The 26,092-nt window shown below is 34.5% G+C and overlaps 2 protein-coding genes across 9 annotated transcripts; one reads left to right on the forward strand and one right to left on the reverse strand.

Moving 5' to 3' along the window:
- Positions 1-370: 370 nt before the first annotated feature.
- Positions 371-13,195, reverse strand: LOC128181705 (sperm flagellar protein 1-like). Of its 5 annotated transcripts, none has more exons than XM_052850196.1 (8): positions 12,904-13,195; positions 10,379-10,490; positions 9,002-9,216; positions 8,816-8,848; positions 7,744-7,792; positions 6,506-6,565; positions 3,232-3,358; positions 371-1,567 (listed from the first exon to the last, which is right to left on the reverse strand). In XM_052850196.1, the coding sequence occupies exons 1-8, from the start codon at positions 13,043-13,045 to the stop codon at positions 1,451-1,453; spliced, it is 855 nt and encodes a 284-aa protein (XP_052706156.1). In that variant the 5' UTR covers positions 13,046-13,195; the 3' UTR covers positions 371-1,450. The 5 variants fall into 5 exon arrangements, with proteins under 5 accessions (XP_052706156.1, XP_052706157.1, XP_052706159.1 ...); XM_052850197.1 differs by lacking the exon at positions 10,379-10,490 and adding an exon at positions 11,756-11,867; XM_052850199.1 differs by lacking the exon at positions 6,506-6,565.
- Positions 13,196-13,396: 201 nt separating this feature from the next.
- On the forward strand, positions 13,397-20,475 carry LOC128181706 (sperm flagellar protein 1-like). Of its 4 annotated transcripts, none has more exons than XM_052850203.1 (7): positions 13,397-13,704; positions 14,369-14,480; positions 16,604-16,821; positions 17,153-17,210; positions 17,497-17,556; positions 19,412-19,541; positions 19,773-20,475. In XM_052850203.1, exons 1-7 carry the CDS (start codon positions 13,569-13,571, stop codon positions 19,890-19,892), a joined length of 834 nt encoding a protein of 277 aa, XP_052706163.1. In that variant the 5' UTR covers positions 13,397-13,568; the 3' UTR covers positions 19,893-20,475. The 4 variants fall into 4 exon arrangements, with proteins under 4 accessions (XP_052706163.1, XP_052706162.1, XP_052706164.1 ...); XM_052850202.1 differs by lacking the exon at positions 14,369-14,480 and adding an exon at positions 15,272-15,383; XM_052850204.1 differs by lacking the exons at positions 14,369-14,480; positions 17,497-17,556 and adding exons at positions 15,272-15,383; positions 18,434-18,490.
- Positions 20,476-26,092: the final 5,617 nt, after the last annotated feature.

The raw sequence follows: 26,092 nt of genomic DNA on the forward strand, positions 1-26,092 counted from the left end.
TCTTTTAAATATTATATATTTATATAATTTTTGGCAATTGTACAATTAATTATTTAAATATAAATAAGTAAACCCCGCTTGTGCCCAAATTATAAGTCATTTGAATTTATTGGACTGTATAGTAAAAAATTATGTGTAGTGTTATTACGGACAAAGGCACTGAAAATGTAAATATATAACCATAATCCCTTTTTTTTTTGGCTTGTCAAGATTTCCTATAAGTCTAACACCCCCCCCCCCCCCATCAATTAAGCTTCAACTTATTCATGATCTAAAAAATGTGCAGGGATTATAGACTAGTTGATTCTCTAAAAAAAAAAAATAGAAACTGTTAACTCCTTCAAAGCTTAAGTCTTTAACATAAATTAAATACATGATGGATTTCTTTTTTAATAATTCATTCTTAGTAAAATCATCGAGCATGCAGTGAGTGTACAGAAAACAAACAAGATGGCTGATTATTACAAAAATCAAACATAAAGCCATGAGCAGACAAGTCAGAGTTCATTATGGCAGAGATATAAAAAAATGGACGGATTTACAAACATAGGTCAAATGTACATATTGATCAGCAAACAAAAACAGCACAAATATTTTTGCAAGCTTGAATGGATGAGCCATAAATTATAGCTGTACATAATTTGTTTCCATATTTCTATTGCTGTAACACAAAAATAGTCATCAGTAAATGAAAGTATTCTTTGATGCTGGTTGATGAAATTGTTCATGCTGTAAGTATTTTACGGATGAATTAAACAGACTCAACCATTTTATTTTGTAAATGATACTAAAACAAAACCTAGACAAAATGTATTGTAGTTGTTTATCCTAACCATTTAAAGAATGTTTCTTTGAAAAACTTGTAACCCGATTTGATAATTAGTCTCCTGTAGTTCAAACATCTAGAAAACAAAATAAATATTTCTTGCAATTCTGTATTACAAATTATTGTTCAATATTCTTGATAAAAATCAGATAAATAGCTTCCTGTGTCAAAGGATACAGTGGTGGCTTTCTAACTTTATGTATACTATATAGCACTGTGAAGATAAGACCAACAATATGACAACAAACAAATTTCACAAAGACCAACAGAACATAAACATGGCAAGAGTTGCCGACCTCTGTCTGTCGCACAGAGAGAAATGGAAGGTCAGTGATTGGTTAACTACTCTCCAGTTTACAATCTATGTTCTCCTTTAATACAATACAAAAACAAAAAGCTGATTTGTGAGGAATCTGATTACAATGAAGTCTGTTTCTCTGTTTAAAAATAAGGTTAACTACAACATCTTCTGTACTGGTGCCCTGTCACTACAGGTTGTCTAGTGGCCCCTCCCGTCCCCTCCCTAAAGGTTACAAGCTTGGTGGCCCCTCCTGTGCAGTGATTGAGTATTCCTGTTTAGTGCGAGTTCCGTGAGCCCTTGTTCACTCTGGTTCCGATTCCTTTTCACCGTCTGAATTGTCCCGTGGGTCGCATGGATTCAACACGACCCTGGAGGTCATCGATCCGGACGTCCTTCAGGTGAATCAGGTGTTCCAGCCGATGAATTTTTGCTTGTAAAATCTGTACCAGATAAAACAAATGAATAATTAAATGAATGCTTTCATTTGATATAGATATCAAATACCTGCCTATTTTACTTATATACTTCTATTTCTTCCCTTTTTTGGTCATCAATTTCTACCATTATAAAGCATTTTTTTTTTACCGTATTGATATGAAATCCTTCAAGTTGGCATCTCTTATTCATTTTTCCCATCTTTTTGAATAATTTTTAAAATTATTAAGCCCATTTTCCTAATTCTGAATCCCCTACCAATATATAATTTAGCTCCTTTTTCTAATTTTATAGACCCCAATCAATGCCTTTATTTAGCTCCTTTCCCTGATTTTATAGACCCTTGAAGACCTGTACTAATACCTTTACTGAGCCCTCCCTACACATTATAGACGCCTTCCAATACCTTTACTTAGCCCTTTCTCTGATTTGTAGACTCCTATCAATGCCTTTACTAAGCCCATTCCTCTATCTAACACACCTTTACCAATACCTCAAGTACCACTCCCTTTTATGAGTCCTTCCCTCTACCTTATACCCATGCCATTTCCTTTCAAAAGCCCCTTCATCTACCTTATACCCCTACCACTCCCCTTCATGAGCCTCTCCCTCTACCTTATACCCCTTCCACTCCCATTCATGAGCCTCTCCCTCTACCTTATACCCCTACCACTCCCCTTCATGAGCCTCTCCCTCTAAATTATACCCCTTCCACTCCTCTTCATGAGCCCCTCCCTCTACCTTATACCCCTACCACTCCCCTTCATGAGCCTCTCCCTCTACCTTATACCCCTACCACTCCCCTTCATGAGCCTCTCCCTCTACCTTATACCCCTACCACTCCCCTTCATGAGCCTCTCCCTCTAAATTATACCCCTTCCACTCCCCTTCATGAGCCCCTCCCTCTACCTTATACCCCTACAACTCCCCTTCATGAGCCTCTCTCTCTAAATTATACCCTTACAACTCCCCTTCATGAGCCCCTCCCTCTAACTTATACCCTTACCACTTCCTTCATGAACCACTCCCTCTACCGTTTACCTCTACCACTTACCTTTATGAGCATTAACCCCTCCTTTTAACTGGTAAGTCCTACCACACCCATTCAAGAGCCCCACCCTCTACCTTATACCCCTACCATTCCCATAAGGAGCCCTTCCCCCTACCTTATACCCCTACCACACCCCTTCACGAGCCCCTCCCCCCTACCTTATATCCCTACCACTCCCATTCATGAGCCCCTCCCTCTACCTTATAACCCTACCATTCCCATAAGGAGCCCTTCCCCCTACCTTATACCCCTACCACACCCCTTCACGAGCCCCTTCCCCCTACCTTATACCCCTACCACACCCTTTCACGAGCCCCTCCCCCCTACCTTATACCCCTACCACACCCCTTCATGAGCCCCTCCCCCCACCTTATACCCCTACCACCCCATTCATGAGCCCTACCCCCACCTTATACCCCTACCACTCCCCTTCATGAGCCCTACCCCCACCTTATACCCCTACCACCCCCATTCATGAGCCCTACCCCCACCTTATACCCCTACCACACCCTTTCATGAGCCCCTCCCCCCCACCTTATACCCCTACCACCCCCATTCATGAGCCCCTCCCCCTACCTTATACCCCTACCACACCCCTTCAGGAGCCCCTCCCCCTACCTTTATGGTCTCATCCTTAGCAAGACACTCTTGGACTTTCTCCTCGAACACAAGGCGGGGTACATGGTCGGCCTCGGAGACATTGCGTAAAATCTTCTGCCTGGGTTGGTTTGTGTAGTACTCGTGCCTGTGAACACCCACACAAAAATCAGACGACAAATCGACTGAAACAGCACTGATAGTACTAGGCAGAATTTGTATTGACTTGGTTGTCAGAATTTTAATTTTTTATTTTACAATCTAGTAAGTGTGAAACCCAATCCATCAAACCAATCAATTAATAAACAAACAAACAAGCATCCTTCTCCATGCTGTTAGGCAGCCCTGTCCATACTCCAAATCAATTTAGTACATTTGATTGTTTCCTCTTGCTTTAATCATTTTTCAATTCTTTAGCTCTGTTATGGTAATAATGATTTATAGTTCGATAGGATTGTATTCATTTTTGCATGCAGTGTGTAAAATGATAATTAGAATATCGCATGTATTTACTAACTATCTAAAATACTATTAGTGTATGCACATTACAGTATAGAAGTATATGTTTAACATTCAGTATGATATACAGCTAAGTACATGCATAACAAAGGAATATAATATATGTGTATCTTGGTATAAATATACATGTATATGGGATATTTTTTTTTGCTAGATAACCATGACCATGCATAATCTATGTGCAAGTGTTGTACTGCCAAGTTACAATCATTATATTTTGAAATATACAGGTATAATTATATATATATATGCAGGGTTGTCTCTAAAAATTGAAGTAGAAGGGAGAAATAAACAAGAGGCCCATGGGCCACATCGCTCACCTGAGGAACAATAGGTATGATAAAGTCAGCTTAATGGAGTCATAATACAAACAATCAGGATAATGTACAATAATACATGTAGATCCTGTATAAATAAAATCCATTTTTCCCCCTTGGAACTCGGATAGCCCTGATTGCTGCCAATATTTACAAGAGCAGACTTTAATGACCGCTTCTGCACATATATAGGGACTCAAAATTACGCAGGCAGGGATGACCGCACACCTACACAACTCAACAGGTACCAATGTTAACGCAAGTAGGGATAAACAACTCAACAGGTACCAACGTTAACACAAGTAGGGATAACCGCACACTTGCGCCAACAGCTCAACCTAACGCAAGCAGGCAGTGCCGCACACTTGCACTAGAAAGGCCAGAACACCAGCAGGGAGGACCATACACAAGTGCTCCGCCCCAACCACCACAAGCAGGTATGACCGCACACTTGTATTAATGCGATACAGGGCAGGAATGACCGCACACTCTGTATCATAGGTTAGAAAACACGAAAATTAGATAGAGCAGGGGTGTCCACCCACTCAATCTATCCATACCTGTTCAAGCTTAACCCCAAACAATCGATAATCTTAATGAAATAGACACTATCCCTATATATGTGCCGGCCTAAAATAATTCATAGTATCTAAAAATTGGAAATCAAAAATAAACAAACTTATCCGGCCTTACCCAAAACTACTTATGCAGAACAACTTATATACATTGAATATTCATTATTGTATAAAAATAATCATCACAATAATTGGTTAACAGTGGATGCATTAATTAAAATAATCAAGAATCAATAAATCAAGGGCAAAAACTCAATACAGTAATACAAAAAGAGTCTAATGAAAAAATAGCTGCCTGTTTCAATTTTATAGTCATATCACATGTTGAGTATTGCAGTTCTCAAAAAGATCCTTTACAATTGTTTATATATGGGATATTTAGCTGCATCAAACTCTGAACCTTCTTGTGAGGCCAAAGAATTGTCCTGGAGCCAAAGTCTTAACAATTATAAAGAATCATCTTGCTGATTAGTTTCTGAGAAGAAGATTTTTAAAGATTTACTCTATATATTTCTATGAAAAATTTTAACACCCCCCCCCCCATGTGGCCTCACCCTACCCCAAGGGATCATGATTTTCACAACTTTGAATCTACACTACCTGAGGATGCTTCCACACAAGTTTCAGCTTTCCTGGCTGTTTAGTTTCTGAGAAGAAGATTTTTAAAGATTTACGCTATATATTCCTATGTAAAACTTCGACCCCCAATTGTGGCCCCACCCTACCCCCGGGGGTCATGAATTTCACAACTTTGAATCTACACTACCTGAGGATGCTTCCACACAAGTTTCAGCTTTCCTGGCTGTTTAGTTTCTGAGAAGAAGATTTTTAAAGATTTACACTATAAATTCCTATGTAAAACTTCGACCCCCCATTGTGGCCCTACCCTACCCCCGGGGGTCATGAATTTCACAACTTTGAATCTACACTACCTGAGGATGCTTCCACACAAGTTTCAGCTTTCCTGGCTGTTTGGTTTCTGAGAAGAAGATTTTTAAAGATTTACTCTATATATTCCAATGTAAAACTTCGACCCCCCCATTGTGGCTCCACCCTACCCCTGGGGGTCATGAATTTCACAACTTTGAATCTACACTACCTGAGGATGCTTCCACACAAGTTTCAGCTTTCCTGGCTGTTTAGTTTCTGAGGAGAAGATTTTTAAAGATTTACGCTATATATTCCTATGTAAAACTTCGACCCCCCATTGTGGCCCTACCCTACCCCCGGGGGTCATGAATTTCACAACTTTGAATCTACACTACCTGAGGATGCTTCCACACAAGTTTCAGCATTCCTGGCTTTCTGGTTCTTGAGAAGAAAATTTTTGAAAATATCTCGAAATTTTTCATTAATTTCTAATTATCTCCCCTTGAAAACGGGTGTGGCCCTTAATTTTCACAACTTTGAATCCCCTTTGCCTAAGGATGATTTGTGCCAAGTTTGGTTGAAATTGGCCTTGTAGTTCTTGAGAAGATGTTGAAAATGTGAAAAGTTTACGGACAGACGGACGGACAGACGGACGACAGACAAAATGTGATCAGAATAGCTCACTTGAGCTTTCAGCTCAGGTGAGCTAAAAAGTAGAAGGGGGCTTATAGCTAGTTGAAATGCAATACCGGTAATAGCCGGGTAATTACGTCACTTTAGGCAGGGGAATTCCCTGCCTACCGGGTCTTAGAGACAACCCTGTATATGGTAACATTCAAAACTCTGAGTATTTTAAGAAAAGAAATCGATTGCTTTGATTGCAATAAATATACACACAAGGCAAAGTAAAGTAAGTAAAACAGCAAATGCACAGAGAGGTGTTTGTAACACAGCAGCATATGTTATAGATATGCATGAAGAAATCTTGTCATAGGACATCTCCCTGACTTATACCTTGATAATTTATCTAAAGTTATCACTTCCTTGTTTTCAGCAGCAAGCCGAGTAAAATACCTGTAAATCAGCACACAAAGTTATACCAACACCGTATACAGAAAGTGATAAATTCACTTCACTGCTAATGACACAGCGAAGCAACCTACAGCGCCCTTGTTCATGCTGTTATGTCTAGAGCATGCATATTCTACAGCACATATATGCCAACTATACCTAAACAGTTCATTATAAAATCCAGCATGATTAAGTGACACTTTTTGAATCCTAAATATCAATATAGGATACATTTCAGCTAAAAAGCTAATGCTATATTGTGAGGTTCTCACCAATAATGGTCAAATATGTATCTTATTAATATAGTTATAACATTCAAATTTAATATGGTAATTGGTATCAGTGTCGTAGCTAGACCAGAATCGAAGTGCATGCTTAAAATGCCAGTGGGTCCAGGACGGAGCCTGATGGGGGCCCAGGGGGCGAAGGCCCAGGAAGCTCATGAATTCTGATGATTTTTAACACTAACACTCATCGCAGAAATTGAAAGGAATGCTCACTATTTAAGCATTTTTAGGCACTTAAAATTGTTTTGGTTATAGTTTAGGCATAAAATCACAAAACTTATTAAAAGAAGAAAAAAACTTTTGACACTTGTTTTTGACCCCAGCTTTTATTCTTAAGTTCATTTTCACCTAGTTTATGCTAATGAATATCTCAATAAAGCTGTGATATTCTATTTGGGGGGGGGGATTTAAAATGATGTGCTTTATTAGATACATGCATTGTGTACTGTTATTTAATAATTATGATACTGTAAGACCACATTGCGTGTCTATATTTGGTACTTAAGATGTCTTTGTTTAGCATTGATTCCGGATAAAGTAGGACTGGGTGACGGAAACCGTTAAAGAGACCTTAATATATGTACTTGAAGTTTTTTCCTTTTTCCCCCAAATGATGTGCATGCTCAGGCATATAAGCATACATGGTAGCTACGCCACTGGGTATGATGGAAATGCAACAGGAATTCCATGGCATATACTCTTGAGAAAAATCCAAAATCTCTCTTTCACTAAATGTATTTCAACAATTATAGGGAATCAAAGATATATTCAATGAAAGCCTTATGGTACATTTTGAACCATTCTGCAGAAAAATAGTACCTTATATGTTTATACAATAGGATTTTTTTTATTGAAGTATATATGAGAACCAGTGTGAAAGTGAATGGTACTCACCCTCCAGCTCTAGTGGGACTGGTTCCTTTTTTATGTCTCCCTGGAGATCCTACAAGTTAGTACAAAAATTATTTCACATCTTACAGAGATAAAGCTCTCATTTCACAATTACATTTAAATTATTTGATTTTTTTTTCAAGTTAGCTAGGTCATTCTATTAATATGAGTATTACAGTTTAAAATTAATTAATTTCAATATACATATATTGCTTTTTGAATAGACGTTTTAGATCTATCACTTTCACATTATGCACACAAATATTCATTTCTGTCAGTAGCACTATCACTAAATCAAGCATATATACTAGTTCTGAAAAGATATATGGTCATTACATAATTGTAACAATAAACATTAGGACAATTCAAATATGTGGATGACTTGACATTATCTGCCTTGTTCTAACACCAAAGTAAACTTACATTGATATGGAAAACATGTACTTGAAGATATTTTCATTTTATATACTAAGCAATATGAAGTGGAAACACTTGGTCTCTGCTTTGTTTTTTTTCACTCCCTGATGTAGGTAATTTGTATATTCATTTTGATAACTAGACATCATTGAAATGGTAGCCATTTCAACAGGTCCCACTTTTAGTGAAGTACATTATGTAAAGACTGTACATACTTTACACCAAACACTCAAGTTGATGTATAATTAAAGTCTAGATCAGATCAGGCAAAGAGAAAAGAAGATTTCCAAGCTAGGGAGGATTTTACACAGAGATCTACACTGACTTAAGATTTCACCTATGACTTACACTTCAACCTTTTGACACATTTTGAGTAACAGAGGGCCAAGTGAGAGAGATTACTGCCTGGGACAGAGATCTTATTTAAACCTGACTTTCAACCTAAAAACTTAAGGTCTCTGCAAATTAGTTTCCAACAAGTACCGGTACTTTCTGATTGACTGATCAATACTAGTATGGGCCCTTATTAATATCATTAATAGTTAAATGTGTTACATTTGTACATCTTTTAAATAGCACAACACACAACTACATTTTTAAGATTTTTAAATTCAAAACACTGTGTTGAAAGATCTACAGTTTACAAGTAAGATATTACTGTTGAAGAGTTTCTTTGATTTAGCAGCAAGACCTTTAGAAAATAGAAGACATCCATTTCACAAATACAACAGAACAATTTTAATATACTGGTACTATGCAAGTTTTTGGCACATAACATCACTGTTTTTAGCTAACCAATACCTTGTAAATAAAATGATTAATATGCCGTAGGTTTTATACTCACCCATATTTTGGTCGGCCTCGGGCTGGTCACTGTCGTTCCGCCTGCCCCTCTGAGCCTTCGGCGGGGGGTTCTTCCTACTCCTCATCTCCCACTCGGCTCGCTCAATCTTCATCTTGAGCATCTGTAGGAGCAGCTCGATGGTCCCTGGCTTGGCATTTACCAGGTCTCGGATGAGCTCCTCCGATAACTCAAAATTCAATTTCTTAAACACCTTTCTGTGGTACAACAATGAAAAAGTACTTAGTGTAAAGTCATACTATTACAACATTTACTCATATATCTAGAAATAGGTGCTTGTAACTTAAAATTTAATTGCTACAAATTTAATGAGTTTAAATTTAAAGTTGTTTTATTTTACATTCTTCATTAAAATGTGCATAGTGTATTAGGGAGCAATAAAAATTGTACCAAAAACAACCAAATTTACTTTGAAAATAAAGAAAAATTGTGGACACAAAAAAACATAAAAGAAAACATGCATTAATTCAAAAACAAAATTATCAGGAAAATAGAGGGATATAGAGCTTTAACTAAACAGAGAGAGTAGACAATCTAGCTTAATTAGAAGCAAAGGGAGACAACTAAGTACATAAAGACTAGAGATATTACAATAAACATTAAAAAAAAAGATATTATGATAGTAGTATATAATATCAGTCTTGCTTTACACTTGTTAATCAATTATTCGTGTATGCAGTAATTAGGTAACTTGATATTACTAGAATTCTTACTTTAATTTCCCTTAATTCTTAAACAAAGATGTTTATAAAATATGCACAATGTCAAACTCTTCGATCAGATTTCAATTTTCATTGTGGTGCCTCAGTGCCGTTAAGTAACACATGCATTCAGATAAAACCAAGTTCTAGTTACTGGTGCAAGGGGCAGTTCTAGACAGAAAATGGTGAGGTTCAGGGACCAACTCCTAGTGTCATTTTCTTAATTGACCATAAATATGGACCCCATAATACCGTAGACAATTCAGAGAAGTAGCTGCTATTGGATTGTCTTCCTCATTATTCTATCACAAGGTGTAAAAAAAAAATTAAGAGGCAACAAATGATAAATATTGGTAAAATATTTGTTATTACTTTACTGAATATTGGTATTTTAGAAGAAGTTAAGCTTTACAAACATAGAAGGGATTATACAATATATTACAATGAATGTACTTAATTGTGTCTTGAACTTAGCCTATAGCAAAGTTTGAGTAACACTGATCTATGTATGTATTCATATAGCTCCAGTCTCAGACAGCTCTGTATATTGGGGACAGTCTCTTTGTCAGTGGGGAGGGGTAACTTAAGTATAAGTGGGGAGGAGTATGTATGTGGGTCGGGGTAACTACGTGGGGGAGGGGGAATTCCTGTTGTTTACCTGTTAAGGTAGTACCAATTTTCCATCTTTTTGGAGGTGGAGTTTGCCACGCTATAGTTGTGTTTCTGCACCAGATGGGGGAATTTATGATGCATGATCTCAGAAACCAGAACTGAAAGTAAGCACATGTGTACAACAAACAGGTCAAACTGAAAGTACGTACTCTGTGATCTAGGTACATGTGGGACGGGCTGTGTTCCTGTTGAGGGTTGGTGCTTTACGCAGTACAAAGATTGCCACAAATATCACACAACATTAATTACAATTCACACACACTGAAACCCAATAAAACAAATGGCATTGGTCATTTATCACTTCTCTGGATCTAGGAACTAATCCTTCAAGTTGGCTCAGAAACAAGTTTCTGCTTGGCCACTCAATACTATAGCTGGTTTGAAGGGTATTAATTGGAAAAAAGGACAGCTAGATGTGTTTTGGTTGTAAATCAATCGTGCTGGATATAACGATCTCAAGATAAACCAGGTACATTAATTATGATGACCACAAGGAGTACATGTATATGTCTAGGGGCTCTTCATTTAAATCCTCATATCAGCCGAACTCCAATAGCCCACTGTGTAGATTTTAATCTCTACTGATGGCATCAAAATGATATATAGTGTTTCAGATATAGAATTGACATCTCAGGTCCTGGTAACTATAGGCTTGCAGATTGTTCTTAAACTATGGCTACTGGTCCACAGTAATTTAATTGATACAGGATTACGGTACATGCATTATTTTTGTAGGCTCACTTTATACTAACAGCATAATTCATGTTACTACTTAAAATTAAACACTAGCTAGCTGGCTGAATGCTTTCATGGCTCTCCTAAACCTGTGCACAGTCTAACACTTTGAATTATAATAAGTTGCAATTTCATAGTCTTGGCCTTTTCAGAAATTTTCCCATTCATTAATAATTCTATCTAAATTTATTCTAATATATTAAATGAAATATTCTTATAAGAAATAAAAAAGGATATTAAGATGAAATAAAAGAAAAGAAAAATAAATATAAAAGCAATCTGAACTTAATGAAGTCAAAAGAAAATGTTCACCCAATGGTATATATAAATTATAAAAAGAACTTAATTTTTCACTCAAACATAATGTTATAAGAAAAGTAAGAAAACTAAGAACTTAATATGGAATAATTATATGAAGATTCAATACAGATCAGACTAACTTGATCACCTGGATAACTAGTAAAAATTACAACAGACATTAATTTTCTTGCACACTGGCTGATGCGTGGACAAAAACAACAACTTAATTCTAATGTAGTTGTAATGGTGTGGAATTCCAGGTGACGTGAAGTTAGCTACAGCACCAGAAACCATGCAGAGACACAGAGAACAGTGCAGCCTTCTGTACCTGTTCAGGAGAAGCCAGTTCTCCTTCTTTTGGCTGCTAGAACTGGCCGTGGTGTAGTTGTGCATTTGTATCAGCTTAGGGAAATAGTACTGTACTATTTCAGCCACCAACACTGCAGGACACCAGAGTTAAAATTTAACTTCAAGACAATAGCAAAATTGAGCATATGGAGTAAACTCATATACTCTGATACAAAATTTGGAAGAGGTATTTATTTCATCTGTTGGTAAGGTAAACCATTACATGAAAAGAATTTATGCTTTAAAAAAATTGAAATTTAGTAAACTTGTCAATAAATCAATAATCAAAAAACATATTTTCTGATAATGAAATTAAAGTGTGAATGTGATGTTGAAAGATTCATAGGACTTTTTAGTCGAGTTTTGGCGATACATATATCAAACAGATACTGGTACTATTTTCAGACCTGAAAGCAATTATTCAAAAACTTTAAATAACACACAACAATATCAAGATATACACTGTAAACATAAATAAATAAGCCTTAATGTAAGCTGAAAAACAATTTGAAATTTATTACTGGCTTTTATCAAAATATTGCCCATATTGTAATCAATAACAATTTTATGTATTATTGAATTTTCATTAATTTTTTATCACTATAATATGGAGAGGGCAGAATCTTTAAACTTAAGTATTTCATTATCGCCACATTTGCAAAAGCTAATTCAAGTCCGTACTCTGATCAAGTTACTGGTCCCTTAGTTTCTGTCATCTAGCACAAAGTCCTTTGATCAGACATTACATCATCATATACATGGAATGTTATTACATCATCATATACATGGAATGTTATAATTTGAAACATATTATCTGATGGATGCCACAAATATTACTTTAAGTGATAATCATCATGCAGATGAAGCATCAATGCAACGTCTGCATACTTTAACTCTTAACAAAACGCCCATGGTACCAAAATATGAATGGAAATTGAATATGAAAATAGTCAAAAGCGCTGGAAAATATCGCAAATATACATACAGCTGATCAACTGATTTAATTGGCATTCTTTCTTTTTATTTTTACTCTTTTTTATATTTGTAAGCAATGTCCAAGAAAAATTAACAAAAAACTGTCATTATTTTTAAAAGTTAAAATCACAAGGCATAATTTGTGTAGCCTACCTCCATCGGAGAAATCTCGGGCGATATTTTTCTTCGGTCTAGAAAGGGGGATGCTGTCGATCCATGTGTACAGTTGCTCCAACTCGGCGTCATCAAAATCATCTAACCCCGAATCGGTGGATTGAAGCTTTTGCACGGACATTGTTCGCGGTATCTACATACACAAGTAAGTTTACGACATTGCAATATTGACGAATTTCTCACAATAAATTATCCTTTTATCACTAAATACATAGAATCGTCCATAGTTGTTTGGGTTGTCAACGAATTTCCCATAAGGCTTCACAAGCAATCGGAAGTTTGACATTTTGTTAAACCGTTCTTTGTGTCAATATAGTTTTTTGTTACAATTTGATAATTTGATAAATAATTCATTTAAATGCAATGAAATTTTAAATTAACGTTTTAAATTCTTAGAAATCATAATACGTTTTTCATTTTTGTACCAAATAAAAGAAAACAAAACTTAGAACACTCTAACCAGTTCAACTTCCTTTTTGATATAGGAACTGTGGGAATTTCGTTGCGACGGACGCTTTATTATGATTTTGTGTATTTAACGATAATCGTTTCATTCATTCGTTCGCGGCACCGCAAATAAACTTGATTGTTGATTATAAGAGGTGTTTTGGCAAAGTGAACCGTGAATTGATCAAATAACAACCATGGATAATTACAAGTCAAATGGAACAAGTATGGCTGAATTCGACGACGCGGAATTGGAAGAATTATACAACTGGGTGGACAGTATACCACTCAGCAGGCCAAAGAAAAACATAGCTAGAGATTTTTCTGATGGAGGTAAGAAACAAAGAACTATTTTGAAATGAATTTGATTCATTTGTGTTTAATGACCTGAAACTGTAACCGTACGGGGTTTTTTTTTTCCCCCTTCAACTTAGGTGTAAGGAGTGGTGGTCACTGTTTATTACAGATATATTGTTTATTTATTTCAATCATTATTGTATTAGCCATTCATTATTATAGATTTTGAAGAAAAGTTTGCATAGTGTTAGGGAAAAATATTAAAGGATCGAAAGTCTTCCCAATCAAAATCAGTATACATGTAATAATTAAGTAAACAAAGAAATGATTCACTCAATAACTTCATTTGCTTTATACATGTACTGATTTACAAGGAGACTGATTAAACATGAATCTACATGTCTTGTTTAATTATTTGTAATTATATACAGCTTTAAATAATCACCCAAATTGGTTTCTAAAAAAATGATTTTCATCATTTGCATGAAGCATGCATTATAGAATTATCACTACAGGAAACAATTTCCATAATTGATCATCCATTTATGCACACTTTTGCATATTTAACACTGAAGAATTTAGATTAAAAGCCATTTACTGCTTCTTCTGTGTTTTATGCATGCAATGTGCAACATAAGCTTATAATCACTGCATGCTGTTACTGTGTAAGAGACATGAACGGTTGATATTATTGCTGTAGTGTTGGTAGCTGAGATTGTCCAACATTTCAAACCACAGTTGATTCAAATGCACAACTATACTCCAGCCAGTGGGCTAAGTATTAAGAAGGATAACTGGATGGTTCTCAACAGGTATCGGCCACCTCTCTCCACCGTTTGATCGCTTCATGTGTTGTGTCTTAGATCTGTAGCATATTCATTACCGCATTCATCATCCGGATTTGTAGAAAGTGGGCAGTCAAAAAGTATATACACCTTAAGCATATTTTTTGCATCAAATAGCATTTCATTTGAGGTATCAATTATTTTTGTTTTTTTTGCATCAGTGTATCATATACATGTGTTAGATTATTTTGGGATTGTGAGACAAATTGTTGAAATTTATGAAAAAAACCAATTACTGTAGATATGTATATGCACTATAAATTTTTAATTCAAACTAAGCAAGATAACCTCAGTGGGAACTTTGTCAAAATGTCAAATCTTTTTGTGTGTGATTTTGGGTTTTTATTTTTTTAATAAAAAATGACTTTTATACCATGCCAAAATTATTTAATACCTGAATAGTTCATTCATGCAAACCCCTGCCTCAAGTTTCACCCTAGGATGATGGATGTGCCTGATGTTGCAGTGTTAAGTTCAGAGTGTGTACTGTGTTGTGCTAGCAATGCTCTTATTTTGCACAGAGATGTTCAAAGACTATAATCATGCATCAATTTCAGATGTTTCATACTAAAATAAAATTCAGTTTTGATCACTGCACTGTCATTCACGTTCAGTTTGACATTTTATTGAAGTACCTTTGCATCAAATAAGATTCCTTTTTGCAGACTTTTGAACATCCCTGTGCCAACTCTCTTCTCTATTATCTGATCTTAGTTCTTCTTCAGCTCTGGAATTAGTTTGTTGTTGGTTGTTTTCAGTCCTGGTAGCAGAGATCATACACTATAAGTTCCCTACACTGGTGGAACTCCACAACTACTCCCCAGCCAGTGCAACAGATAAAAAGTTGCTGAACTGGGCAGTTCTCAACAGGTAAAGCCCCAATTTGTATCAGACAGGTCAAACAACATTGATTTCCTAACGTAATTTCTTTTTTTTCTTTATTTGTTTTTTGGCTTTACAAATCAAACTTATTATTTTAAACTTATGCCATATGTGTTTAGCATCATCATTTAATGGTATTTGTAGTTGATAATTGCATGTGCTAGACTATATTTAGGTAAAGGTGAATTGTAAAGATGATTGAATGCCTATAATCTTACATAAATAGCTGTTCGACATACTGTACTATATATAACTGTGTAGAAGTTTGGAAGCAGGTTAGTCAAAATAAACTTTTAATTCTTCTTAAGGTCAGAATGATATTAGTATATAGAGTACATGTATTAAGCCTAGTTAATTACTGTCACAAAAGTAAAGAAAAGAAAATGAATAACGATAGTTTTATAATTCCTTACCTTAAACAGCTGTTAATAAATGTAAACTTTCAAAATTTCAAAATTATAAATTATAAACGAGTATGAACTTATAAATAGATATAAACATGTATATTCTTTAAAGAGTCATTTTCAGCAGCTGAAGGGACATCTTCTTGATGTCTACTTTTTCTGATAACATGTCACTTGTCATTCTGCTCTTTGATTTATTTCTCTGACTCATAACCCAGAACTTATAAACGGACACGTCACGCTTGATTCTGCAACATTTTCAATTTTCCTAATTCACATTTTTATGACTGTCCAGCTTAATTAAGTATGAAGTGTAGACTATGATGACTATATATAATGATAATCCATGTAATAACTATTTTTCTGAAATTAAATAAAAAGACTAAAATTTACAATATGTTCATTCATTAACTTACCTGAGCATTTACTGGTAACTCTTTGATAACTATTCTATCATCTTTTATGATAATGCATATAAAGGTATAACTCTTTACGTGTTATTTATCGTTTAGGTCAGTTAAAGTCTGTTTATTTACTCAGTCAATATAATAAGTATCTGTCAAATGTAAACTTCACCTGTAGGCTTATTAATTAAAATTAATAAATTGTTTTATAAATTATCTTTATTGATAATATCACATCAAAGAAAAGTAAAATGCAGGGTCAAAAAGTTGGGTTAAATTTAATTAACAATGTGCTGAATACTGTATAAATGTATTTATAATTTAAAGTAGAATGGAATCATATCATATGATATACAATTTCATATATCTTAACAATCTTTTATAATTCAATCTGGATCAGAAAAGTGCTGAGCAAGCTGAATTTTAGCCTCTCTGATGAGGTGATTCGTGAGGTGATCGCCGCCAAGCCCGGCGTGATCGAGAAGGTTCTTCTGATGCTGCGTCTGAAGCTAGAGCGGGCTGAATGGGAGCTGACCAAACAACCCCAGCACGTCAAACACAAAGGGAAAGGGGGGCGCCGCACCGAGAGTGACAAACCCGAGGCCGATCAGTACATGGGTAGGTATATAAAGGGGGAGGGGGGGGTTACCCTAGGGTAAGTTAAGTGGTGGGAGAATACAGATACAGGATAGAAATAAATCACAGAGAAAGATTTTAATCAAATTGTTATACAGAATTTGATCATTAATGAAATGAAGGTTATGACATTTGAATGGCATTTACCGGTATCTATTTATAAATAATAAGATGCTCTATGTTTAATTTTGTTGAATTGCTCAGGAATAATGTTTGACTTTGGAAAGTAGAGCTGTTTTAAACAATTTGAGCATAAAAGAGCAAGTATAAAAGAGCAGAGTACAACTGTTTCTAAACCTGTCATTCCTTGCAGCAACACCTGGCCGAGGGCATGCTGGAAAGATTAAGTCTCACAGTCCCACCAGAGGAGGGTAAGGTCATCATGTCTATCTCCCCACCTATACTACCCTGACAAACCCTGACACCTGCAGTTATAGTACCTGTATTCATTAGTACCTGTGTCCATTACTGTCCGCAAGTTGTGTCGCATCGTTAAAGTTTTGTGCATGTACAAATATCTACTTATTATCATCATACAGTTTTCTTGGATTTTAAAAACTGATGAGACTGAAGAATCAAGGCAGTTTTTATTATTTAATTGATTTATATTAGGTTTAAATTTAGTGAGATGAAATATGAATTTTTCTAATTTATTAGATTTCAGGGGATGTCCCATTATTACCCTGGGCTATATGAACCATCCAAGTTTTCTCAATGGTCTCTTGCAAAATATTAGTAAAAAGTGCATGAGTCTGCTTATAATTAACGTTATTAAAAATACTGTATACAGGGTTATTGTTGCCCATGTTATTTTCACCCTAGCTTCTACACATGCAAACAGATTCACCCCATCTTGAAATCGCCATGCAGATGCATTTGTATTAAAAGAGATATGAGAAATTAGAATTCGCCCACTGATTATGAGGGAGAAAGGGGTGAAAATAAAATGGGGGCAAATATTTCCCTGTATACAGTATTCATCAGGAGCTATGCTAATTAGAACATGTTTTGAGTAATTAACAAACCAATAAAACATAAAAAATGAGGATATTTTGTTACAGAAACATTATTACAATAAAATACAGATGTACAATAAAATGACACCTAAATATACACGTAATATGATACTGCATTTATTCTTTGAATTTTGTAAGACCTTTACCATATTAATCAAGTTATGCTTATTTTAGTATTCTATTTTCTGTTTTTTCTTCAATAATTAGTTAAACTATTTAGATCAAAATCCAGGAAGCAGAATCAACAATTCCCCTCAACTTGTGAAAATAAATGCCCAGAGTTTAATGTGTGTAAAATATAATTTTAGATTTTAAAACAATAATCTTTTTTTTGTACCATAGTTGATTTTAATTTAGTAGTACAATGTACATAATACCAGGTAAATGGAATTTAGATCATACTAACTAATTAAGTCTTGCCACCCCAATATTAGGGCTAGGTTAGAATCTATTCTAATTGCATTCCAATTGACAGTTTTAACTGCAGTCATATATTTAGATAAAGAGTTCAAAAATCTTATGAGTTTCAAGGAACAAATTGTGGCAGCGTTATATTCAAAAGATTTGGTGATTTTCAGGAACTCAATGCCAAATGCTGATTACAAAGAAGTAGTCACATTAGAATCATTGGCCAGGTATCAGACAGGGAGAGTCGCTAAGTCTTTAGTTCTCTTTAGTATCCTTTCAACTATGCATGTCTATATTCTTTCTACAATTTCCTTGAGTTTTCACTGAAAAAGGAGAGATGGAAATCCTCGGATTTAATTCATTTTCTTTATTTACCTTTCTTTGCTTCATTTGGGAACAAGAGATGATATATCAGCCACACAATCTTCTTTTCTATACACTGGCTATTTCTAAATATCTAACTGCAGAAACGTAGGTCCACAGGAAATCAGGGTTTCTGAATTCCCAGTGGAGCTACAGTTCTGTAGCTAGAAAATATTGTTATCCCTTTTTTTTTTCATTTATAATATTGATTTGATATCAGTTTTACAAAAGTGGTATATTGTAAGTGAAAATGAAATATGCTCTATGCTGCAGCACTATCTAACACTACAAACATTTTAATTAAACTTGTATTGCACTGGGTGCAAGGATTCTGCAGTGTCATTCTGTGGATCAGGAGTTTTGTTTGGGGAACTTTAAAGTGATTTTTTTTACAAGGAAGAGGGAATCAAAAGTCTTACTTAATCAGCTATCTACATTTGTACAGATATTTATTGATTAACTGATTAATGAACTGCAAATTAATTAACTTCATTAATATGATTATTTGATGTATTTAGCAGCATGAGTAAAGTTGTATATTTTTACTGCATGCATGCTTATCATACATAATCATAGTTTATGTTTTTGTCAAAAAAACTTTTCAAAAGGAAAAATCTGATTTCTTGAATTTTTTTGAAATAGTATGGAATTAAATCCTCTAGAAATTTGGTGAACTTTTAATGTTTAACAGTTGTGAATGAATTGATAATTGTTGTACTGAGAATCTTAAAATTTACTTTTAAATTTGCTGCAAGTAAATTGATTACTGTCATTAATCAATACAGGCCAGATTACTTCCCGGATCAATCCAGACATAAAGGTCCGGGCGCCAGTAAAATCGATGGGGACCACGTCTCCAGACTCTTGTTTGAGGAAAAAGTCCAGGAAAGTTTGTCCAAGGATGAGACGATAAAGGTACTGAGTGATACATTGTTTACAAGAATCTGAATTGATTTTTATAAAGTGTGTGTTTTATGTTTCCTTAGAGTTGAAGCATCATTGTAATCTCATATTTCTTAAAACATCCCACATGCATTTATGAAGAGCTGATTTCAAATATCTCAGTTGAGAAACGTACTAGCTGTTTTGATTTTTTAGCAATGCACAAACTATTAAAGTTTCGTAAACTTTGATGTTTTATTTCAGATCCTACAGGCCAAGATCAATCGCATGGAGCACTTGATTCATCTGAAAGATGTCCGGATTGATGATTTACAGAACAGAGTAGAAACCATGCGACCCACAGGAAACCTGGTCCGGCGATAAAGATCTGTTAAATTACGAAACAGAAAACCAAACACACACACCCACACAAACTTGTAAATATCCATGTATTTAATGCTTCCCATTTTATCGACCATTCAAAGTAAGATCAACCGTCAATGTTTGTATCCATTTTTAGCCAGAATGTTGCTATTTTGGACCCTATATATATTTATACCATGCATTTATCTATTGGAGTGGCTGAATCACATTCTGGATACACTGAATCTATTGAAATATATGTCCCCTGTAGACCAGTATATCACATGCACTGCCTGTCATTGCTAAATGTTGTTATTTGATAATTATGCCGAGAACTTTGATACAAATTTGTTCTGACTATACTATAGTACCCTCTACGTTTCTGAAATCCCCATTTGATTGTAGAAATACCAAAGACTGTCTGTAGATGTACGTATATTTGTATTGTCTTAATTTAATATCACTACTGGTTCCAGGGAACGATTCATGTACTATTTATATGTATATTACATAGCTGTACCTTATTTATTTATATCACTTCATACTGTACAAGGTATTATATATTTTATTGTTCATGAGAAAATAAATATTGTAAAAGGAAGAATTGAGTATTTAAGAAAAACAGCACTAGACAGAGAGTAAAATTGGTTTCAAGCTGTTTATCACTACAGAAATGTTCAGTGGGTGAATTTTTCCTTATATGGCACACAGTAAAACAAAAAATTTACGTTTTAAGCAGTCAGTAAAAATCCTGTTTCGGTTGACTGGAGTGAAACAGGCAGATCAATGCAGCTCATGAGCTGTTGAGCTACTAAAAATAATAAACAGGGTATAAATGTTGATTTTATGATAGGTGTATTCCTATTAGAATAAGATATTCAAAATCCGTGATCTCTGAGTTTGAGAAGTAGCTGCCTATTCAGAATATCTTATTTTCATAGGATATTTCTGGAGTAGGAGGGAAAGAGGATGCTTTAAAATATTTCATGCCACAAAATGTTATAACATTTAAACAATAAAATGCTTTCTTTGGCAACAAATAGAAATACATAAGCCACGTTCTCACCTATTACATGTATTACATATACAGTAAAACTCCTAAGTAAGTCCTAGGGACCAATAGATTTACTTCGATATATCCGTAATTCGTTATATCCGTATAATGAATTCATAATAATAACTATAGTGAATTCACTAAATACATGTTTTCTTTCACCAGACTATAATTTTTGCTGATTGAGGCTTAAAATTAAAAAATCATATTAATTTGATACCTTTAACATAGGCGTCGGAAGCAAATTGAAAGTGGGGGGGCTAGACTAATACTCAGAAATATTGAGAAAAAAGTAATTCCCAAAATCATGGAAATCCTAATCCGTGGGGGGGGGGGGGGGGGGGGGGGGGGGGAATGTATACCTATACTTCCAAAAAAAAATTACTTACCCAATTTTTTTTTCTCCAAAATCATAAAATTCCTAATCCGTGGGGGGGGGGGGGGGGGGGGGGGGGGGGGCTAGTATGCTTCTGAATCTAACCTCTCAATCTTTCAAGGTAAATTTAGGAACAATAATCTTTTCTGCGAGAAAAAGTGGGGGGGCTGAACCCTCTATCATGCTATGTTTCTAATGGTTAGGTATAACTTTGCAAAAAAAAGTGGGGGGGCTAAGCCCCCCCTAGCCCCCCCGGTTCCGACGCCTATGTTTAATAATCGGATTGTGAGTTGATATTAAAATAAATTCATTCAAACTGTTATGCTAAATGGTAGTGCAATCTTTTTTAACTGTAAAGAAATTCGCTATAAAATTGTTAGATGTCGTTATTATTTACCTCTACGGGGCTCAAAATCAGTTCGATATATCCGTAAATTCGTTATATCCGAATTCGTTATAACCGTAAAATTTTGCGAAGATTTGTTAAGAATTTGACCGGGGACTCTAAACAACTTCGCTGTTTCCGAGAATTCGCAACATCCGTGTTTGTACTAAACAAATTTTACTGTACTACACAAGGTGTTTTGTTGGGGAGGGTGCATATTTTTTATGTTATGATAGCATGAAATTAAAAGAAATAAGAATTGCATAAAAGTAGTAAGCAGCCTAAAGTTGGCAGCTTACGATTGTCTGTCATATTGTGGAATTCCATAATTATCACATTATTTTTTTTTAATTCGAATATTTATAGCGGTTTGACTGACAGCGGTAAATGTCGGTTGCTAAACGCTTACCGATTACTGTCAATTGCTAAACGCTTACTTAAAATATTGGCAACTGACACTTACCAGAAACCTAATCTGGGGGGGGGGGCAGTACATTGTATTTATAATTTTAATTTCTCTCTTATTTCCTTGATTTCACTCCCATATTTTTTTACATCTCCCAAAAAAGTGAAGGGGTGGTCCTTGATAATTCTATTTTTAGACGTAAATTTGAGAAACAGTTCGGGGGGGGGGGGGGGGGTGCTTAACGCTAACTGATTATACTGTCAATTATACAACAATCCATTGCTCATTATCACTCCGTACTAAAGCTTAGTCACCTCAAGAATTATCTACTGTTGAGGGGATCACGACAATTCACGGTAGCTAGATTTTCACTGAACTGTTTACACCCCCACCCCCACCGCTAAAAAAGTAAATATGCATATGGAGTTATCGCAGATAAGTAAATTACAAGATGAAGAGTTCATTAAAGCATTAACACAGCTCTTTTTAGCTTGGACCATACATTTTCAACGGTTTTAAGGAAATAAAGAATCGTCTTTGAGTATTATATGAGATGATATTTTCGGTGAGGCGTGATCAAATGAAGTAAAGCCCGATCACGCCGATATAAGTAATGCTTAGCCCAGTCACCCATCCAACACTTGCACATATACCCGGTATATAATTTATGTGCACAGTTCTGGTTATAAAAAAACAGGCAACACAAAATGAAGACAATTAACATTACACCGATATCTTTTTAGTTGCCTTGTTTATAGCTTTTTGTGCCTTTTTAGCATCTTCCTCAGTTTTTAAGTGAAAATGCACCTCTCACATGATACTTGATTTTAAAATACATTCTAAGCTTTTAAAAAAAAACTTGTTTTTACCGAAATATGTGACGTATTTTAAACCCCAAAAAATAAAAATTGGCTGAAAACGAGTTATAAAAAAAGGTAAATAAGACTTATTTTGGATATTCTTGTAAAAAAACAAAAAAGGAGAAGATAGTTAAGACATGAATTTTTGCTGTTATTGGGGGTTTTTTTATATTACAAATGATGGCTGTCTAACTAATTATTTCAAGAGAAAAAAAGATCATTCTAACCAAAAAATTGTTGAGTATAGGGACCCGCCTTAAAGTTAAATGACAGTTGCCGCTGTTATCCAGGCCCATCATAAAAATAATTTAACATGTACATATTTCACATTGCGTCACCTGACTCTCCAAAAACATGTCAGAGTGAACCAGTATTGTGAAAATCAAGGGAAAAACTTGAAATTACCTCCCTTGCATGTATTCAAAATTACAGAATAAATTCAGATTAATTGTATTTGGACATCAAACCAAAATTTATTCTTTAAGCACAATATTTAAACATCACATTATAAAAGTAATTTAGATGAACCAGATAGATATATGACAAGTTGGTCGAAAAAAGTTATCTTTGAATCTTACAAAGCCCAAAATGCCTTTTTGTAATAGCTATAGAATAGTGAAATTCCATGACGCACGTCATACGACGACGAACGAAGACCGATAGCAATCTTTTGCACTTGACGGTGCACCTGAGTATTATAGCTATCTAAGAAATTTTGATGCCCTCAATGAGGGTAATTGTAATTAAATCCATAGATATTAAAGTAAAAGGACACGTGAAATGATTCCATGTCACTTTCAATATACAGGCAGACATGAAGTAAATTAGTGAAATGTATGCATTGTATAAAACTGTCTTGTTATAATTTTCTTTTGTCTGTCATTTGATTTCATTTTGACTGTATAACATAGTGATGTCAATAAACCATTCCATTGAATTGAATAATTGAAATCCATTCTTATGTTGCAATTTATCTATGTATTAACATGTAGCCTATACAACACACTTGTGATAAAGTAGCTATAGCTAGGGGTGTCAAACATTCAATATACAGTATTATCATTTGCCAAGCAAATAGTTTTGGTGAGCCATCACCTAAATATCAAGCAATATTGTAAGCTTGATTTTTGGCTATGTGTCTTTACATTTTAAAATATTATAAAATTAAGAGCACTTAATTAATTAAGGAGTACTATCTTCTATAAAATGTTGTTTGAAAATTAACTGACCAAGCTTTGCCTTCCTGCTATTCAATATATGGTCTCCAAAATCATATCCATACAACGTACTTTCTCCATTTTTTTAATACTTTATCAAAACAGGGACGTATATACATTTACAACTAGTACGAATACAAATTAAGCTCATATCACAAGTGATATTTGATTTCCATTTAGAATTGTAATAACACCTGTTTGGTGATGATAATTAACCCTGGCACCTTGTGGAAAATATTTCAATGTACGGTAATACAATCTTCTTGAAATTTTCAATTTAGTAAAAACATATTTCAATCTGACAAAACAGCTTCACTCCTGTGAAGATTTATCCTACAACAGCTGTACAAAGAGGCAACAGAAGTTTAATATGCTTCATCCAAACCTTTATAGGCGGTTGGGGCCATGGTCATCAAATTACCAATCAGGTATACATCAACATTTTATGAATAGCCAATAGTATTTTGGCCATAAACTATAGCTTTTGAATTTGAATAGTTTTGTGTATTTTATATCTTTATCAGTTTATAGAGAGCTTAATTTTCATCTCCAAGGAGATTATTGGTCTAAAAATGGCCAATACCATGATGATCCAACTCTTTTAAATGGCCATATATACAAATACAAATATTTTATTGGCACAAACACAATTACAATAATTGGCAAAGGCCCAATGAATATATAAGAACATCATTGTATGTTTACAATAGTTTCATGTACAGTATATATATTTTTACTGATCTATATAGATCAGTTTAACATTTCCTTAGACTAATTGACATCTGTGTTCAAAGCAGTCATTAATGAATTTAACAGTAATATTTAAGATAGTATGTATTTCACTATTTAAACATACATGTAAAATGTATCTTTCTTTGTCCAAGTTATTGGCAATATTTATTTTACTTATCTTATAAAAATTACTAAAATAGCTGTTCCTTAGATTAGAATAGGCTTTACATTGAAAAAGAAAATGAATTTCATCTTCAATTGCACCAGTTTTACAAGCATTACAATATCTTTCATTCCTAATTGTGGCATTATATCTACCACTTTCTATTGCAAGTTTATGTGCACTTAATCTTATTCTACTAATAGAGGATCTCTCAGATCTTTTCCTGAGTATATCAACATAAGGACTTCTTTTTCTCATATATAATTTTTGAAAAAATGAAAGTTTTTCTGAACTAAAAATTTTTGATGATTGCTCTTGGATACATTGGTCAATGATTCTTTGCTTTATGTTTGGTAAAAAGTGTTGGATTGTGCTTTTATAATTACTAATGTTTGAGAATCCCAAATTGTCTAGGATGCCATAAATTTTCATAGTCCAGGAATTGGAATTGATCGTTCCCTGATATAATTTAAATGCCAAAGAATTAGATGTTATCAAGTGATTCCAATATTTAATGCTTGAGAATGAGATTTTAGACCAAAGTGGTAACCTGTTTAATTCTGCCAAACAACCAGCATTAGATGCTTTGCAATGTAATCCAAGTATATCTTTAAGAAATTTTACATGAAATTTTTCGATAACTGAAATATCTTTCAATGAGAGATCCACTCCCCATATTTCACAACAATAAAGAAGTACAGGAAGTACAATAGAATCAAAAAGTTTTTCTAAGAGCTTACATGGATTATCAATACCAATTATTTTTTTCATTTTAAAATATGCTTTTCTGGCCTTTTCAACAAGCACAGCTGTTGCTAAATTAAACTTCCCATTACTTTTCAATACAATACCCAAATAACAGTATTTTGATACAACTTGCATAGTATTTCCATTGAAAGTGAAATTGATGCTTTGATGTTTACTATTTGAGTTAAAAACCATGATTTTAGATTTATCAACATTGACTTGTAATTTCCAATTTGAACAATAGTTGTAAAGAATATCTAAACTAGTTTGTAAACCACTTT

The sequence above is a fragment of the Crassostrea angulata genome, chromosome 4 (genome assembly GCF_025612915.1).
Source record: "Crassostrea angulata isolate pt1a10 chromosome 4, ASM2561291v2, whole genome shotgun sequence".
NCBI lineage: Eukaryota > Metazoa > Mollusca > Bivalvia > Ostreida > Ostreidae > Magallana > Magallana angulata.

Bases quoted from the DNA above. Each gene is read 5' to 3' on its own strand.
- LOC128181705 (XM_052850196.1), bottom strand. From the start codon at position 13,045: ATGTCCGTGCAAAAGCTTCAATCCACCGATTCGGGGTTAGATGATTTT. The intron at 6,566-7,743 runs GTGAGTACCATT...GCTGATTTACAG, and splicing joins AGTCCCACTAGAGCTGGAGG to GTATTTTACTCGGCTTGCTG. The intron at 3,359-6,505 runs GTATAAGTCAGG...GGGTGTTCACAG, and splicing joins ACTTTAGATAAATTATCAAG to GCACGAGTACTACACAAACC.
- LOC128181706 (XM_052850203.1), top strand. From the start codon at position 13,569: ATGGATAATTACAAGTCAAATGGAACAAGTATGGCTGAATTCGACGAC. The intron at 17,211-17,496 runs GTAAGGTCATCA...CTAATTTATTAG, and splicing joins CACAGTCCCACCAGAGGAGG to ATTTCAGGGGATGTCCCATT. The intron at 17,557-19,411 runs GTCTCTTGCAAA...TAATCAATACAG, and splicing joins CCATCCAAGTTTTCTCAATG to GCCAGATTACTTCCCGGATC.